Source organism: Elephantulus edwardii, unplaced genomic scaffold (genome assembly GCF_000299155.1).
Source record: "Elephantulus edwardii isolate Elephantulus edwardi_28Jun2011 unplaced genomic scaffold, EleEdw1.0 scaffold00525, whole genome shotgun sequence".
Lineage (NCBI taxonomy): Eukaryota > Metazoa > Chordata > Mammalia > Macroscelidea > Macroscelididae > Elephantulus > Elephantulus edwardii.
The window spans coordinates 201,299-214,581 of NW_006400275.1; the positions used below are offsets into that span (position 1 = coordinate 201,299).

The window sequence follows — 13,283 nt, forward strand, 5'->3', positions numbered from 1 at the left end:
TTATGGAGATTGATTTTGGAATTTAGATGCACTCTTATTGATTGTGCTTGGCCGTACATGTTCATATCCTTGAAGATGTATCATGGGGGTGTTGCAACCTAGAAGACACAAATTTGACTAACAAGTTATAAGTACATGAGTCCAAAAATTATGGAAAAGTAAAAGACAAGATTCTTTCATTGTTTTACAAGCTCTTATAACCCAAATTGTTGTTGTTATGTGCTGTCGAGGCGCTTGTGACTCATAGCGACCCTTTGTACAACAGCCCTAAGCTCTGCTCTGTCCTGTGACTATTGCACTGTCTCCGATACACCCATCATAATTACCCCAGTCATGAATCGATCCACGTCATAGAAGGCCTTCCCCTCCTGCGCTGTCCATCCACCCTACCAAGCATGACGTCTCTCTCTAAGGACCGGTCCCTCCTTACAAAATGTCCAAAGTATGTTAGACGAAGCTTCAGAATGCTTGCCTCCATGGAGCTGCCCAGTTTAACCCTCTCCAGAATGAATCTGTTTGTTTTCCTAGCAGTCCATGGTACAATCAATACTCTTCTCCAGCACCAAAGCTCAAAGGCATCAATGCTCCTTCTATCCTCCCTAGTCATTGTCCAACTCTCTGATGCATAACAAGTGATAACAAAGATGATGGCCTGTGTCAGACGCACTTTAGTCTCCAGAGAGACACCATTGCTCTTCAGAAGTTTGGAAAGGTCCCTAACAGCAGACTTTCCCATCGCAATGCGTCTTTTAATTTCCTGGCTACTGGTGCCAAGATTGTGGACTGTGGAGACAAGCAGACTAAAGCTGTTAACAATCTCAATCTCCTCACCATTCATCCTGATGCTGAGCCTCAATCCATATTGAAGGCTAAGTCCTTGACCCTCTGCAGTAAGCGCTTCAGGTCCTCCTCAGTTTCAGCAAGCAGGGTTGGGTCATCTGCATAACGCAGATTGTTGATAGATCTTCTACCAGTCCTGACCCCATATTTCTCCTTATAAAGCCCCATTATAATCTGTTCTGCATACACATTGAAAAGGAATGGAGACAGGATACATCCCTGGCATACGCCCTTCCCAATTTTGAACCTTGCAGTGTTTCCTTGCTCTGTTCTGGTGACTGCCTCTTGGCCAAGTATAGGTTCCACATTAGCACGATCAAGTGTTCTGGGATTCCCATTCTTCTCAGAGTCAGCCACAGTTTGTTATGATTCACAGAGTCAAATGCTTTTGAATAAACAATGAAACACAGACAGACATTCCCCCGGTATTCCCTGCTTTCAGTCAAGATGCCTCTAACATTAGCTACAATATCCCTAGTACCATGACCCTTTATAAACCCAGTCTGGACTTCCAGCAGTTCTCTGCTGATATGCTGTTCCAGTCGTTTTGCATAATCTTCGGTAGAATCTTGCTTGCATGTGACATTAATGATATTGTTCTATAGTTTCCACACTTTGTTGGGTCACCCTTTTTGGGATGGAAACAAACATAAATCTCTTCCAGTAAGTTGACCAAGTGGTTGTTTTCCAGATTTCTGGACACAACCTGGTGAGCACGTCCAGGACAGCGTCTGTGAACTGAAATACGTCAATTGCTATACCATCTTTTCCTGGACCTTTATTTTTTTTTTTTCTATTTCCTTCAAATCAGCCTGAACTTCTTCTTTCATCATCATAGGCTCTTGCTTATATATTGTTTCATTAAATTCTGTGTCTGCCAATTCCTTTTGATACAGTACTCAGTATATTCTTTCCATCTTCTTTAATATTTCCTGGATCATTAAATATTCTGCCTAAAGCATTAAAGCATTCTTGATTATAGCAACTCGAGGTTTCTTGAACTTAAGAAATCCTAAGCGAATTCGGCCCTTTTGATTTTCTGACTCCAGCTCCTTGCACATTTCATTGTAATATTTTACTTAACTCAAGTTACCAGCCAAGAATTCCTAGCCCAGAAAAAAGAATGTCAACTATATCTGGGAGAGAGAGGCTGAAGTGGTCCAGGCTACTGTGTGTCTTGTCAATTGCTGGAGTGTGAATTCATGAAGGTAAATGTTGAGAAGAGCTGACATTTCCACCTTAAGGAATAGTTTTGAAAATATATCCTTTCTCCTTTGTATCCCACTCAGGTATGGTTCAGCAAAAGGTAGGCTTGCATCTGAAACGCTCCTGGGCAGAATTACACACACACACAAATACCTTTTGGATTTTACAAGACTCTTGGCTTCTAGATTGTCGGAAATATAAGAGATTTTTTCCAGGCCAAGAATGAAGAGGACCATTAAGGTGCCACAGTGCCACAGAACAATGGTCTACCTGAAGAATAGTGGCTGTACTGGTCTTACCCAAAGGTCTTCCCTTTAGACTGGGTCTAATCTCACAGCTAATCTTGGGGAGAATATGGGCATCCTTTTCCTGTAGGATTTGCAGCCTTTGGAAGCCAGTGAGGATTCAGTTATGAGTCTGTTTAGAATTGAAAGTAATGAGTTTTGATTTGAAGGTTTGGATAAAAAAATAATGTCACAAAGAGGACTTTCAGAAGCTGATGATTCTGAACAAAATTCTAGACTCAATATTTATTGAATTTAAATTACAAAGTGATATAATCGTGCAGGAATCCATGGTCTCGTCTATCCAGAGAGATGATTGAAATTGTTGTTGTTGCTATGTGCTGTTGAGTTGCTTGCAACTCATAGTGACCCTATGTACAAGAGCTCTAAACCCTGAGCTATCCTGTGTCAACCTCACTGTTTCTGACAAACCTACTCCCACTACCACAATCACTGAATAACTTCATATCATCGAGGGTCTTCCTCTCCTGTGCTGTCCCACCTCTCTCCCAAACATGGTGTTTCTCGCCAAGGATCGATCCCTCCTTGAAACATGCCCAAAGTATGTCAGATGAAGCTTCAGAATTTTTGACTTCAAAGAGCAGCCCACCTTCACCCTCTCCAGGACAAACCTGTTTGTTCTCTTAGCAGTCCATGGTATATTCAACACTCTTCTCCAGCAGCACAGCTTAAAGAAACCATTTCTCATTCAATCATCCCTAGTCACTGTCCAGCTCTCCATTGCACAGAACACAACTGTGAAGATGATAGCCCTGATCAGGTGCACCTTAGCCTCCAGCCTGATGTTGTTGCTCTTCAGTACTCTGGAGAGGTCCCTGACAGCTGACTGACTTAATGTAATTCATTTCCTGATTTCCTGCCTTCAGGTACCAAGAGTGTTGACTGTGGAGCCAAGCAAACTAAAACTGCTAACTATCTCAGTCTCTTCACCATCCATACCGATGCTGTCAGTTGGCCTAGTGGTGAGAATCCTTGTTTTCTTCATGTTGAGCTTCAATCTTTGTTGAAAGCTGCATTCCTTGATGTTATGCCACAAGTGCTTCAGGTCCTCCTCAGTTTCAGAAAGCAGGACTGTGTTATCTGCATAAGGCATGTTGTTGATGAATCTTACAACAATCCTGATGTCACATTCCACCTCATACAACCCAGCATCCCATATCACCTGTTATGCATACAGACTGAGAAGTTACGGAGATAGAATACATCCCTGCCAGACCCCCTATTTCGAACTGTGCAGTGTCTCCTTGCTCTGTTCTGACGACTACTTCTTGGTCCTAGTTTAGATTTCACATAAGCTCAATCACATGTTCTGGGATCCCCATTCTTCTCAGACTCAGCCACAGCTTGTTGTGATCCACGCCGTCAAAAGCCTTTGTATAGTCAATGAAGCACAGATAGACACTCCTCTGGTATTCTCTGTTTTCTGCCCAGGTCCTTCTAATATGAACTATAATATCCCTAGTAGCACTAACTTTTCTAAAACCCAGCCTGCACATTTGGCAGTTCTTTGTTGGTGTGTTGCTCCAGTTGTTTCTGGATAATTTTCAACAGAATCTTGCTTGCATGTGATATTGATATTGTTTGATTATTTGCACACTCTGTTACATCACCTTTCTTTGGAATGGGAACAAATATCTATTTCTTCCAGTCTGTTGACCAGCTGACTGTCCTCCAGATTTCTTGGCACAACTTAGTGAGCTCTTATAGGGCAGAGTCTGTTCTTTGAAACATGTCAATTGGTATGCCGTCAACTACTGGCGCCTTGTTTTTTGCCAATTTCTTCTGAGCCACTTGAACTTCCTCCATCAACAGAGACTCTTGTTCATATGTTATTTCATGAAATTCTTCTGTGTCAGCCAATTCCTTCTGGTACAGTGTCTCTGTATACAAATCCAAGGCTAACAAAGTTCTACAGGGTAAATCAGGCATCAGTACAGAGAATGTGAATAATACGGGATGCCAGAGCCTGAGAGTAGGAGGAAGGAGACTCATGTAGTAGAAGATGTAATAAATACATATGTCGAGATTGATCAAATAAAGACAAATTTCCTGCTAATTTGGAAGCAAGAGAAGCATCTACTTCCTAAACAACACTGAAACACTATGAACTTTGATAAATGTCGATAGTTGTTGAGGAGCTTTAGGCCTTTTGTTTATAGGGTTGCTATGAGTAGTCCTCCGCTTGAATGCAATCAACAACAACAACAATGAAAGCCAGGTTTATAAAAAAATTAGATACATGTAATGGTAATGATGTTATTGATGTCAGTTCTGTTTAGGTCACAATTGCTGTCATGATGACAATATTGTTTCTCCTAACATTAATAGGATGGATGCTAAGGGTCACATCATAATGCTTTCAAGGCCAACATCTAAGTGTGTTTTTTCTACACAGTGAATCTGTACAGTTGGTAGTATATTTTCCCCTCTTCTAGATGAAGTTGCTTTAGTGAATACAGCGGGGAAACTTTGTATCTATGAACCACAATTGTTTCCAAATCTAAAACTGTACTTCTTATATGAAAACTTATAGAAAGAGTGGCCAGCAATTAAAGGTACTTTTCCTTCCGTAGCTGTCCCATGTAGATCTAGGCCACGTGCATTCATTTAAAAAAGGGCCATTCAGTAGACAAATCCACTGAGTGTACCCAGTCCAACTTTGCTTGGCTGCAGATGATGGATCAGTTATGTTCATTTCTATGCTGGCATTAAGCAGGGTTCAGTGTGTATTTGCTGGTTTGTTGGTGGCAAAAGTTGTACTTCATTGTCCTGCTGCACAAAGGTAGTTGTTCTAGCCCAAAAGCCTGACATAGCACATGGTAGGTATGTGTTGGTTCTGACTCTACTTCATGAGTTGAGTTATCATCCAGTATTATTAGCCCATAGGCCACTAATGACAAAGAAAGAGAAGCTCACAGGGATTAAGCCTAATGAGTCACAAGTGGCCAATGGTCCCAGAGTTTATGACTGCTAGTGGGCTGGACGTGGTACTGGAAGGAGATTGAGTTAGTTCTGTCCAGTAAGAATTGTAGCCAAGCTTTCTGGAGCGTTATTGTACCAAGTCTGTCCTCTCAGGGTCTGCCTGGTGTCAGCTCCTCCAAGGTCCTTCTCTGCCGGAGTGACCAAGGCTGGCTACTCTGTTGTAAGCCCTATTGGAACCGCACATGTCACTGGAATTCCTAGGGTAGGAGAGAGATGGGAAGGAGTCTATCTCAGAACACCGGGGGCTGCAAGAGAAAGGATCCGATGGACTTTGAGAAACCTCAGTAATAAACAGACATGAGAGAGAAAGGGTAGCCAGGAGATTAGATGCTGAACCAGGCCATGAGTTCAGAGCAGGGCGTGGAGCTAAGGAAGGACATGAATCCCAGAGGGGAAAGAGGAAGTTCTCAAGGTCCTCACCCTTCAAAGCTGCCAGTTTTCTTGATTATAAGGCAGAAATGTTCAATTCTTATTCTTTTCAGAGCCTTAGGATGGACCAGCTTGTCTTTCTCAATCCAGTGGGCCCCCCTTGCTCTCTGCCACATAGCACAGGAAGCAGAGCTGAACAGTTCATCTGCACATAGAACCTGGGAGGCTTGGGTCTCCCACTGAGGGTGTTCTGCCTTAGCCCTGCAGAAGGGCAAGCCTGAGAGATACGACAGATAAGAAAGAGCATATTTGTTGTGGATGTAGAGTAGGGAAAAGAGCATTATTCAGAACTTGATTATGTTCTAGGTCTGCCTTAATGAGGATTAAAATCCCAACAAAGCAAAAAAGAAAAAAGAACAGAGTCTCATTCCCTCAAGCCAGAACTCGCTCATACCTGATTCTGCTCTGGATTTTCGGAGGGTATAAATTGCACCATAGGTGATTTTTCTTCTTTCTTTCTTGGGGTATTTGGTGGATTCGAACTGCCTACATTTGGTTTGGCAGTGTAACCCCTTACCCACTAGGTCTCCAGAGCTCCCTCATCTAGATTTGCTGTCTGCTGAAAAGGTAAATGAATAATGAAAACACAATCATTTCCTTGCAGTTAAGACACATTTATTAAGGTTCTTGCTGTTAAGAGAAGATGATCCAGCACAGAGGGGCTCAGGGCGATTCTTCCATTTGGAGACCTTTTATTGTTTTCTTTATCCAGGGTAAAAAACTGGAGATATTGGTGGAGATACATGGGGAAATTTGAGTTCTACTTCCATAGCTATAAACACCGTGGGCCACATTTCTGCATACCAAGGGACCTCCAGAGTCTCCCTGGGAACAGAGAGGAGAGGCTGAGTTAATTGTTCTGCTGGTCCTGCCTCCGTCTTTATTCTGGGAGGAAGCTTCCCCAAAGAGGTGAAAAAGGGGGGGGGGGTTATTGCCTTTCTGGGGACCTCCAGGGTGCCAAAATTTGATGCTTGACATCATTGTTGTTTCATGCCTAGGTTGTGATCTATCTCCTTCCCTAACTTCAGGACTCTTGCCTTCTAAGAAGTTGTGGAATGGCTACTGTTTAAGGAAAGGCAGATGGTTGATGGAAGACAGTAAGTACATTGACCAGGGTGATGACAGCTCTTGAGTATTTATATAGTCTTGATTGTTCAATGTGGAAGGAGAGCTTTTCCTTGCATGTGTGCCCTAGGTGGGTGGGGCAATCTTCTCTACTTCCCCCACATTAAATTTAAAAAAAAAAAAAATTTCAAACCAGCTCTGGACATCTCAGTTCATAGTAATCCTAAAGGTTGTAGATTCAAACTGTTCATTGGATTTTCTTTCCTATAAAGTTTATGGAACACCTTTGAGAAGATTCAAATCACAAATTTAAATGTGCCTTAGGGATGTTTGAGGTGGCATGTTATTGTTGTTGTTTGGCTGTCAAGTGTGAACTGACCCATAACTGATCCTCCAGTGAGGTTTTAGAGATGATTAATTGCACAGGAGGAGTTTACCCTTCTTTTCCCTGAGACTCACCTTTGGGATTACAGTGATGTGTCTTACCCCTGGGCCACCTATCCCTTTGGAATGGAATAAGGAGTCACAAATTCCTTTTTCTGGAGGAACACATTTCCATCTTACCCCTGGGAAGCTCACAGAGGGCTGAATGACTAGGTAATTTGGTACATTTACTATCTCAGAAAAGTGGGTGAAGGCATTCCCCCTATTGCTAGCAAGGATCTGTACATCCCAGGACTTTCTGAAATATCCTGATCTCCAGAGCAAGGCCAGGCTAATGCTAAGTCTCACCTCAGAGAAACAAATCTTTTTCTGAGGATCTCCCATGCACAGCTCAGTGGTCCTGTCATAATCCGGCACGCGGCGCTCACACTGGAAGTGCTCCTGAATGACAAGATCCACCTCATGCAGCTTTCTTGTTCGTTCACTGTCAGAGATATTGCCCCAGCCAGCCACACTGCACACCTGCCCAGGCCTCACATAGTCACTTTCTTCAGGCAGAGGGATTAGGCCCACAGCAGCAGTCATTTGGGCCTTTGTGTTCAGCTGACGAAGGAAACAACAAAGACTTGGTCATTGAGAGCCTGCTACCCTGCATAACCTGATGGGTCACACTTTATCATTTCTTCCTCCAGGGCCTGGGATTAGTGAAGCAGCCAGGATGAGAAAGGCAGGGGTCTTGGTGGAAGAAGAAAGTTCTTGAACCCAAGGGAGCAGGAGCAGCAGGGATTGTGCCTCACCTGTAGTATCATGATGTCATTAATATCAGTCGTATTATTATACTTAGGGTGGGGGACGGCTTTTTTCACACGAATTTTCTGCCATGTCTTTTCTTGAAACTCAGTATCATGGACCCCCAAGATGACATTCATGGGGCTGTGCACAGAGAAAAGAAGAGGTTCTCAGAACTGGAGCCCTAAAGCAGGTGACAGTGGGGAGGGGAGGGCGGCTGCTGAGGGAAATGCTGGAGGGAGGGGCCCTTCATCTTGAGCTTGCTGAGCCTTTGGTTTCCCAGCAGCATTGTAGGTGGTTGTGCAATTCTCTTTTGCCCTCAGGTCGTATGAAATGGCTTGACCATCCCTGCTCTCAACCTCCACTGTCTGCCCGAAATAGCCAGTGCTGTTCTTCCTTAACCCCTTCTACTTGCCCCATTCTCTGACCTGATGGGTTACGTGTTGGCTCACTTTCCACCACCTCACCCCACTCTCAAATGGTTCTGATGATGAGAACTTTTGGGACTGAGTTACACCCAGATGAAGTAGCGCCCCCGTGTGGCAGGAATGTGGAGAGTCCTTGTAGGGTCCACCCCTCACCTTCCCCAGCAGTGAGCTGCTGTCAGAACAATATCTTCTTCCACAAGGAAACCACCACACCTTCCCAACTTTCCATCATGAAGTAACACAACAAGCGCCATGTATGGACGTGAATGAGGTTGTGCTTCATGACCTCCAATGATCTCCTCTGGGGGGAAAAAAAATGAAAGATGGGAGGAGCGGGCATCCTACCTGATGATTGAAGACAGCATCAGCTTTGCCCTGTATTTGTTGGGATAAGTTGTCCTGGACTCTTCCGAAAGCAATCCTTATAGGCTTGATAACATGCCCTTCCCTTCAAGTCTCAATGGGCCCCCCTAAAAGCTGATAGTGCTTGTTCTGGACTTCTCATATTAGACACATGGATGGTGGGGACAGACCTTGTCCACAAATTACCAGAACCCAAGGAATCAAGGAAAAAAATCCCTGCTTTTCGGATTCAGCCAAGTTCAGCTCCTACAGGCCTGAGTGACTCCCCAGCTTGGCTATTCCAGCTCTGTTGTTCCAGGAAAGCAAATGAAGTCATCCCGCTATTCCTAGCAAGAGTCTTCAGAACCCAGAGATTTGTGAAACATCCTTGTCCCCAGAGCCAGGCCAGGCTAGTGTTAAATCTCACCTTAAAGGAGCCATCTCTTTGTTCAGGTTCACCATGCACAACTGAAAGGCATTGTTATAATTCTTGAGTCAGGGTAGGGCTGGTGCTGAGGGGAAATGCTGCAAGGAGGGCCCTTGAGCTTGAGCCTTTGGCTTCTCAAGAAGAGCATTGAAGATAAGCAGTTGTGGGATTCTCTTTAGCCCTAAGTTCATGTGAAATTAATTGATCCTGCTGTCAATCTCTACTATCTGCCTAAAACATCCAGTGAGGTACCTCTCTGATCTTTCCCACTTGCTCCAACCTCTGCCTTCATAAGCTACATGTTGACCTTCTTTTCACCACCTCATCCTGCTCACTAATGGTTCCTCTGATGAGACCCCTGGCGCCTGTGTTGTAGACAGCTGCAGGAGCTCCCCTGAGGAGCAAATGTGGAAATAGAAGTCCTTGTCACATCTGCCCCTCATCTTCCCCTGCAGTGAACTCCTGTCTGGACAAAGTCTTCTTGCACAAGTATATCACCACAACTCTTACTGACTTCCCACTGAAACTAAAAAATGATGTATCAGCGTGAATGTGGCTTTGCTACATGACCTCAAATGATCTCCTCTTAAAGAAAAACATGGATGATGAGGTGACTGTGACATCCTACTTGATGATTGATGAAACACTCAGCATTTCCCTGGAGATGCTGGGACAGATAGTACATGGTTCTCCTGAAAGATGGGTTTCTGGCACAGTGTCCATTCTTACCATCAAATCTCAAACAGTCCCTTTTAAAAGCTGACAGTGCTTGTTCTGGACAGCCCCCTTTAGGCACATGGATAGACGCTTGCGTATGCTATCTTTAAGATGGCAGAGTCATCTTAAAGCATCCTGCATAAGATTTCTTGGACTATTTTTTGTTTGGTTTTGCCTTGTCTGAGCCTCTGCTAAGTTTGTGATATTTTCTAATAATAAACACTTATGATTATAGAGTTAGAATTTTAGAAAAGTTTTAGGCTCTTCAGAGCCTGTTACAGCTTGTAACTTCATTAATCTTTTTATGATTGTATCATCAAACTTCTCCCAATAAGCCTTGGATGAGCCTTGGTATGAATTAAATTGGTGGAGTCAAAGCCAAAGGACTGTCAGGAGTGTTTGATGACAAAACTGTGGAGTAACCAAAGCCTGGGGAGGCAGTGGAGGCAGAGAAGCTAACTAGAAGTAGACTGTAAAAGAGTTTAGACAATATAAATTCTTTGAGATAAAATTGCAGCTTGAATTTTTCTCCTGGTCAGGATTGAGCACTGAAGCTGGAGAACGTCAAAGACACTGAAATGATTTTGACACTACTACTCTGATAGCACAAATGTTGTTGTTGTTGTTGTTATTGCTGTTGATTATTGCCTTTGGGTCGAGCATGTCTCATAGTTACCCCATGAACAAAAGGCCTGAAGACCCTCTACAGCTATCAACATTTATCAAAGTTCATAGACTTTCTGGAGGTATGTTGCTTAGGAAGTGGATGCCACTCCTGCTTCCAACCTGTCATAGTATGTTATTGTTGTTATGTGCCATTGAATCACCTGTGATGTATAGTGACCCTATGTACAGTAGCTCTGAATGCTTCCTTGTCCTGAGCCAGTCTCACTAATTCTGACACACAACACTCCATACCCCCGGTTACTGTATCAATCCATTTCATCTGATGTCTCCCTCCCAAGTGCTGTCCATCCACCCTTCTGAGCATGATGTCCTCCTCCAAGGACCCAACTTTCCTGGAAATGTGCCCAAAGTAAGTTAGTTGGAGCTTTAGCATCCTAGCCTCCAAGGAGATACTTGGTTTCACCCTCTCTGAGACAGACATATTGTTTTCTTGGCATTCTGTGGTATGTTCAAGACTCTTCTCCAGGACAACAATTTGAAGGCATCTATTCTTCCTCTGTCATCTATAGTCATTGTCCAGATCTCAGAAGCATAACACGTAATTGAGAAGCCCATGGCCTGGAGTAGGTGTAACTTTGTATCTAGACTGATATCACTGCTCTTCAGCACATGGACCACTCCATGAGTGCAGATTTCCCGACACAGTTTGTCTTTTTATTTCCTGACTGCTGGTGTTAAGAGGGTTGATTGTGGATCTAAACAAGCTGTAACCGCTAACAACCTCAATCTCTTCTCCATCTAATATGATGCTGCAAATTGGCCTAGTGGTGAGAATCTTTATCTTCTTGATGTTGAGCATCAATCCATATTGAAGACTACAGTCCTTCACCTTTTGCAGCAAGTGCTTCAGGTCTTTTCCAGTTTTAACTAGCAAGGTTGTGTCATCTGCATATCATAGGTCTTTAATGAATCTTCATCCAATCTTGATGCCACATTCCTCCTCATAAAGCCCTCTTTATTTGTGTTTTAGTGATTATACAAAATCATTTGACTATGTGATCTAACTAATTATGGCTAATATTGGAGAATGAGAGTTCCAGAACACTTATAATTTTGCTCATATGAAACCTAGACCAAGAAGCTGTTGTTCAAATGGAGCAAGGGAACACTGAATGGTTTATTATAAGAAATGTATGTGTCAGGATTTTATCTTTTCTCCAAATCTAATCATTATGTATGCTGAGCAAATCATTCAAAAAGCTGGACTCTATGCAGAATAATGAGGGATCAGAATTGCAGGAAGACGCATCAACAACCTCTGTTATGTAGATGACACAATCATGCTTGCTGAAAAGGAGGAGGACCTGAACCACTTGGTGCAGGAGATCAAAGAGTACAGCCTGAAATATGGAGTGTATTTCAACACCATAAGGCTAAATTCCTAACCACCACACCAATAATCAACATTGATAGATGGAGATAGATTAAAGCTGTCACTTAATTCATCTTACTTGGACCACAATAAACACCCCTTGGTACCAGCAAACTGGAGATCAGATGATATATTATATTGGACAATCCAGTTGTTAGGGGTCCCTTTAAATTTCTACAGAGCGATGACATCAGATTGAAGAATAGATGGGCCTGATTCAAGGCATGGTCTTTTGGATCACTTGCTATGCATCTGAAAACTGGACAAACTATAAGGATGACAGAAGAACAATTAATGTCTTTGAGCTGTGATGTTGGAGAAGAGCACTGAACTTTTGGACTGCCAAAAGATTGAAAAGATGTGTTGGATAAATTGTGGATATAGTGATCCTTAGAAGCAAAGGAACAAAGCTTCATTTCACATACTTTGAGCATATTGCAAGGAAAGCCCATTTCAAGTAGAGGGGCCTCATACTTAGAAAGGTAGAGGGTCAGAAAAGGAGAGAAAGACCTTCAACGAGGTGGATTTGTGTGACTATGACAACGGGCTCAAGTGTATCACAGATTATGTTGATGGCACAGGATAGTCCACGGTTCAGAACTATTATTCATAGAGTTGCTATGAATGATATTGGAGGCACCTAACAACAGCACTGCAATAAGATCAACAGCCCAACTATGCACATCTCTGCATACAAAGAGTGAAAGGATTCGTGCTGCTAACCCTGAGGCTCCACATCGCTGGCCATTCAAATCCATAGGAGTCTCCTTGGGAGAAAGATGGGGTGATCTCTTCCCATGCAAATTACAGCATTGAAAACTTCCTGGAGGATCAGGTAGGAGTTGGTTTCAACTCCACAGCAAACACTTTGCCTTTGATTCTAATAATAAGCTTAAGTATGACAGCAGTTGTTGTAAGGATAGCATAGGACCTGGCTGTGTTTCTTTTTATTGTGCACTGCACATCAAACTCAACTATACTTAAAACAGCAATATGATACATCTTCAAGGATATGAACATGTACGGCTAAGCACAATTGATAACAGTGCATCTAAATTCCAAAATCAATCTCCACAACAGTCTACGTGTTTCCTGTTGCCAAAGGGGCCCTTTAGAGTAGAGAGAAGATCTTCACCCTGAAACCCACAGCGTCCCTTTTCAGCAAGAAGTAGCTAAGAGAATATGCCATCCCCTTTTTGTTATGAATCAGGGTGAAGTCTCTCAGGGAGGAGTGATAGGGAATGGCAAAGGACACACTGACAAAGGAGATTAATCAGAACTGGATTTGACAAGCACTGTGGCAATTGGAC

General features: G+C 43.1%; 1 protein-coding gene across 1 annotated transcript in view; it reads right to left on the reverse strand.

The window, feature by feature from the left end:
- Positions 1 to 6,425: 6,425 nt before the first annotated feature.
- Positions 6,426 to 13,283, reverse strand: part of LOC102849760 (granzyme H-like) — a 7,312-nt gene continuing 454 nt past the window's right edge. Inside the window, exons 2-5 of the mRNA XM_006903154.1 lie at positions 8,582 to 8,729; positions 8,009 to 8,144; positions 7,571 to 7,814; positions 6,426 to 6,607 (exon numbers count right to left, since the gene is read on the reverse strand). Of these exons, the coding sequence (XP_006903216.1) occupies positions 6,426 to 6,607; positions 7,571 to 7,814; positions 8,009 to 8,144; positions 8,582 to 8,729 (710 nt within the window). The remainder of the gene's footprint in view (positions 6,608 to 7,570; positions 7,815 to 8,008; positions 8,145 to 8,581; positions 8,730 to 13,283) is intronic.